Below are 5,176 nucleotides of genomic sequence, written 5' to 3'. Positions count from 1 at the left end.
TGTTAATGAGTCAACAATGCAGTAACTCCAGAAAAAGGTAGAGGACATTCGCTGATCTGTACGTGGAGCCACTTCAGAGTGTTAAAGAAATGTCAATAACGCTTTCATGAAGCTATGGAAAGTTGGAAACGGAGCTAGATCTGTGGATTCAAGAGATGATGACTGCTTTTTGTTTGTTATTAAAAACTTAGTGGACAGCACGACTGTGTCACTGAGGGCCCAAGAAATTTACTATCACATTACCGAGGGTGGGGAAAATGTTAAACAATGTTTGGCTGGTGTTTTATTATAAAGGCATACTGCATATATAAATATTATAAACATATTATTTGGAAGTGTATATATTAAATAAGGTGACTTTACAGAGAAATACACTTAAAACAATGCTATGTATTCGTCAGTTGATACTAATGTGCTGATCAGAGGCTCACAGGAACCTAACCTTGTATTTCCCATAGAAGTGATGGCTCAATATTCACTAACTCAGTGTTCCCAGTGACTTTAACACAACAGACATGAATAGGGAGGATGTACTGTATATTCTCTCTTTGCCTTGATCTAATGTCAATCTTGAGCATCAACATTCCTGTTCTCTTTTTGACATCTTCTATTCTCTTCACTGACACACTTACAATACCTATATCAGTGCTTCTCAAATTTTTTTTTTTTTAAAGATTGGCGCCTGGGCTAACAACTGTTGCCAATCTTTTTATTTTTTTTCTGCTTTTTCTACCCAAACCACCCCCCGTACACAGTTGTGTATCTTAGTTGCACGTCCTTCTAGTTGTGGGATGTGGGACGCCACCTCAATGTGGCCTGACGAGGGGTGCCGTGTCCATGCCCAGGATCCGAACCCTGGGCCGCCGTGGCGGAAAGCGAGAACTTAACCACTCGGCCATGGAGCCGGCCCCAGTGCTTCTCAAATTTTAATGCACTTATGAATTCTCTGCTGATTTTGATAAATGCAAATTATGATTCAGTAAGTCTGACACCCAGGATTCCATATTTCTAGCAAGTTCCAAGGTGATAACTCTGCTGTGTGTCCCTCAACCACACTGAATAGCAAGGGCCTACCTTCTGCCTTCCTCATCTTGTTTAGAATACCTGGAGCAATAGTTTCACTCCGATAGGTCTCTACAGTTCAATAATAAGAATGGTCAGAGGCAACATTGTGCTTCTCCTCAGGGGCTCAGAGAAGTCACTAAGGAACTAGGAAAGTGTGAGTTTCTTGGCCAAGTGAGAAGACTTTTAACAAGAGGAGCATCAAATGTCTCAACTACAAACACTCAAGAAGGAAAAGAACAAGAAAAGACAATAAATTTGGCATAAATTCAACACAGATTTTTATTGTGAACATGTTACATAAGGTAAGACACTTGACCAAGGATACAAATACTAAAAAGATGTGGATTTTGTCCTCTGAAAGCTTAAACTTATAATGGGAAAAGGGATCCAAACAGCTGCAATCAAGGGCAGGAAGCAAGGAGTGGATTTGGCAAAGTACAGTTCAAATGTGCTGGGAGTTCAGACAAGTCAGAGACTGCTTCCACTTGTAAATCAGGGTAGGCCCTCTGGAGGAAGTGACATCTCAAAAGGACCTGATGACTATTAATATTTGAATATGTGGGGGTTGCTAGGAACTCACTCTATTCAGAGTTAAATTTTGACTTCTAAAGTCCTGGAACCCAGGTCAGAACAACAAATCCTGAAAAATCACATTTAGCTTATGTTGAAAACTGATCATCAAGCAGAAATAAACAACAAAAAATATTGTACAAGAAGAGTTGAGTGGATGTCATCTTCATGTTTGGTTTAGATAAATCCTGAGCCCCTGTACTGCTGGGATCTCATTGTGAAGGGAGAGGAGTTCTTGGAGTTGCACAGGGTTTCCTGACAAGAACAGAGACAGAGACGGAGATCACTCTACATGAGGTGGAGGTGAGAAGTGAGGGGTAAGAAGGAAGGGAGGAAGAGAGCCGAGGAGAGAGAAAACAAACAGGATGGTAAGACAAGTGGGGAATGGGGCAAAAACTGGGAAGGATGGATACAAAGAACTCACCGGCGTTTCCTAAGCCAAAATGCCAGACCTGTCAGAAGGACGAGGGACACTATCACTGCCGCGAAGATCAAGCCCATGGAGCTGTCATTTTCTGTGGATTTGGTTGAACACTGGGTGTTATTTCAAATCCACCACACTCTATTGTATTCCCCTAGTATTCCTTTGTTCATTTGAGTGTCTATCTCATCAGTCTCCTCTCTTCCTATTTCTTCTCTCATCCCTCTTCTGAGATCAATCCTTCATCTAACCCTCAATATCCTATTACATCTGCACATCCCTCATTTTCCACTTTTCTATTTCTTGGGTAACTTACTTTTATTTCTTTTGGGTCTGAAGTCCCTAGAAACCCAAATTTTCCATCTGGCCCTGCTGCTCTTCTGGAGGACCACCTACTCCCATTCCCAGCTTGGGCCCCGGTTCTTCCTTACCCCAGGAGAGGATGATGTCCTGGCCTCCTAGACTGCTGTGTCTCACGCGACAAGACAGGCCAGCTGCCTCAATGGCTTCCACATCCAAGGACTTCCGAAGATACCATGTCCCATCTGCATTGGGCAAGATGTCACTTCGCTGAGTGCCTGGATGCTCCTGCTCGCCCCGCATCCACATCACCCAAATAGGCTTCGGATGGAAGCCAGAGACATGACAAACAAGCGTCAGATGGCCAGGACCGGAACTGGGGCCAGTGGACAGCCAGGCCTCTGGCTTTACTGCAGAGGAGAAGAAAGATATTGAGATGAGGACTCTAACATAGATTTAGTGGTTCATATCTATTATCAGTTTACATATACACATCTTCCCCACCTCTAGGAATCTGTCACCCATTATTCCCTCTCCCTCTTGGTTCCTTCATAGGCAGGGGTTGATGGAAAGGTGTGATTTTAGAATAGAGAAGAGTTAGAGGAAGGGTGCAGGACTGACCTTGTCGCTGGAGATCTGCCTTCCCCGCATCAAGAATTCCCAGGAGGAGACGTGGGCAGGTGTCACTGAGGAACCTGTCTGCTATTTCTAGGCCGACTTGATTCAAATTGAATAGTCTACAGGCATCCTGAGCCCTACTTCCACCCTGTGGAGATGGCAACCATGAAGTGTTCTGGAAGCTTATGAAATCTGATCCTTGATAAGCAACCCGTATGAAGCCTACTGAAGTTTCCCCAAAGCGCAGCTCATAACCTGCTGTTGTCTGTACCTCAAAGGGATCTGGGGAAGAAGTGTTGGCCATTAGTGGAAAGAGGAAGTAAAAAAAATGAAATGAATGGAAGCAAAAGATGATAGAATGAGAAGGGAGAAGTTTAGGAGATTTGAGGGAATTGAGCAAAGTTTGGTTTCGGAAGAGGTTTAGAAAAAGAGGAATTGGTGGTAGTTGGAGACAGAGGAAGAGACAGATGACACGAAGAAGGGGGAAAGTTGTTTACAGAAAGCAACATGAATAGTGTGAGCAAGAGAATAAGGTTGGACTCAGTGTGAAAAAGTTGGGATTATAATAACCTAGGGCGAATGGAATGCAATAGGTTACAATGAATGTATCAGCGGAAATTGCTGAAGGGATGGAATGGGGGAGAAAATCACACCTAAGGAGTCAATCAAAGATTAAGGAGGCTGAGGGTTTCTGGTTGGAGTCCAGAGAAGGGGCTGATCACAGGAGACTACTAATGGAAGATAATAAGGCACAAACCTGCAGTCAATGAGAGGAGAGTTTGTAAGCAGCAGAAAACTTGAAGCTTTTGAAGAATCAGGGTCTGCGTTATACCTCTTTCCCCAAAGTGTATAATAGCAGTTTAATGATCAGGAGAGGTAAGGTTCAGAAGTGAGAGGAAGCTGTCTCAGAGGAATAGGAAACTCAATGAGACACATACACACACACCTCCCACCCATAACCCCACACCCCACGGAAGGAACTGAACTCACATTCAAGTTGCCATTGACTGGCACGGTTCTGAAATGCCCGAATTAATTGAATGGAGAAGGTAGAGCATAACTTTTCTTGTTCTATCCACTCCTCGTTGCTGAAGTTGCCCTTGGACCATGGCCACAGGAAAATGTAATTGCCTGAGTTGCTGTCCCACTTATGAGTCTGCAACTCATCCACCCAAATTGAGCCCAGAGTTTGTACCCAGGAACGGCTGTAAAAGGTATGGATCCGGATGATTTCAAAGGAGATCGGCTCCTGGAAGCCTGTGGCAAAAGAACAGATAAAATGAGGGCAAAAACAGATATTGAGAGGGAGGCAGAAAGGAGAAAGAAGGGTACTAGAGAGGGGAAACTTAGAATCGGAAGGAAAGGGGAGCCATAGTTATCTTAGCAGACGCTTGCCTGCCCCAGAGCCCCATGCTTTAAATTCAACCCTCAGAGGGGCACAGGGACCTGGTCAGGGATGGTCAGAATGGAATGAGGCTGACATTCTCACCCTCCAGATATATACTTGGGAAAACCCTCCACACACACACACACGCACACAGACCCTCTTGCACCCAACTTGGCAAATGCCAGACTTCTTACCATCTTTATTGTCACAACCTGGGAGGAGAATCACTAGCAATGAAAGCTGCAGAAACCGCATTTCATCTGTCGATGTTCTTTCCTTCTCTCAGAAAAGTTGGTCTTTGATTTCTGTTCTAAACAAACCTACTCCACAATGCCTCTATTCTGACTTCCTTCTCCAACCAACAGAAAAGCCTCTCATTAATCACTGTCTACTCCTTCCTTAAACCCTGGACTGTCTTCTCAGAACCTCATTTCCCCTCCAGTTCTGTGGACTGCCTGTTCAGACTCATTTCACCCCCAGTTCTGACTCATGTCTCTGGCTCCTAGTTTCTCTCTTTGCTCTAGTTTCCAATTTTTTCATCTTCTGCTAGTTCATTTCCTGTGGAACAACTCTTATGTGGCATTGGAAAGTCACTTTACTTCTAGACCTTTTTTTTTCTCTCTCATCCAATAAAAGTATGAAACTAAATGGCTTCACAGGACCCTACCTAATCTTCTCATTTCCCTACTCTTTTCAGTCACTCTGTCCTTCTCTAGATCTTATGAATATTCCCCAAATATTCTCTTCCCCTGTCTCACCTCCACCCCCAACTCACTCATTTCTCTGAGTCTCACTGATTGCCGTATTTTCTTTTT

At 43.9% G+C, this 5,176-nt stretch overlaps 1 protein-coding gene across 2 annotated transcripts; it reads right to left on the bottom strand.

Moving 5' to 3' along the window:
• Positions 1–1,321: 1,321 nt before the first annotated feature.
• Positions 1,322–4,923, bottom strand: LOC106828425 (T-cell surface glycoprotein CD1a-like). Of its 2 annotated transcripts, none has more exons than XM_014836868.3 (6): positions 4,556–4,923; positions 3,965–4,231; positions 2,978–3,256; positions 2,488–2,766; positions 2,060–2,150; positions 1,322–1,890 (listed from the first exon to the last, which is right to left on the bottom strand). In XM_014836868.3, the coding sequence occupies exons 1-6, from the start codon at positions 4,614–4,616 to the stop codon at positions 1,848–1,850; spliced, it is 1,020 nt and encodes a 339-aa protein (XP_014692354.3). In that variant the 5' UTR covers positions 4,617–4,923; the 3' UTR covers positions 1,322–1,847. The 2 variants fall into 2 exon arrangements, with proteins under 2 accessions (XP_014692354.3, XP_044614484.2); XM_044758549.2 differs by having other exon boundaries at positions 2,488–2,601; positions 4,556–4,871.
• Between the last annotated feature and the right edge of the window lie 253 nt (positions 4,924–5,176).

The sequence above is a fragment of the Equus asinus genome, chromosome 25, assembly GCF_041296235.1.
Source record: "Equus asinus isolate D_3611 breed Donkey chromosome 25, EquAss-T2T_v2, whole genome shotgun sequence".
In the NCBI taxonomy this organism is placed as follows: domain Eukaryota; kingdom Metazoa; phylum Chordata; class Mammalia; order Perissodactyla; family Equidae; genus Equus; species Equus asinus.
The sequence above is the reverse complement of the archived record's forward strand: the minus strand, read 5'-3'. Positions and strand labels throughout refer to the sequence as shown.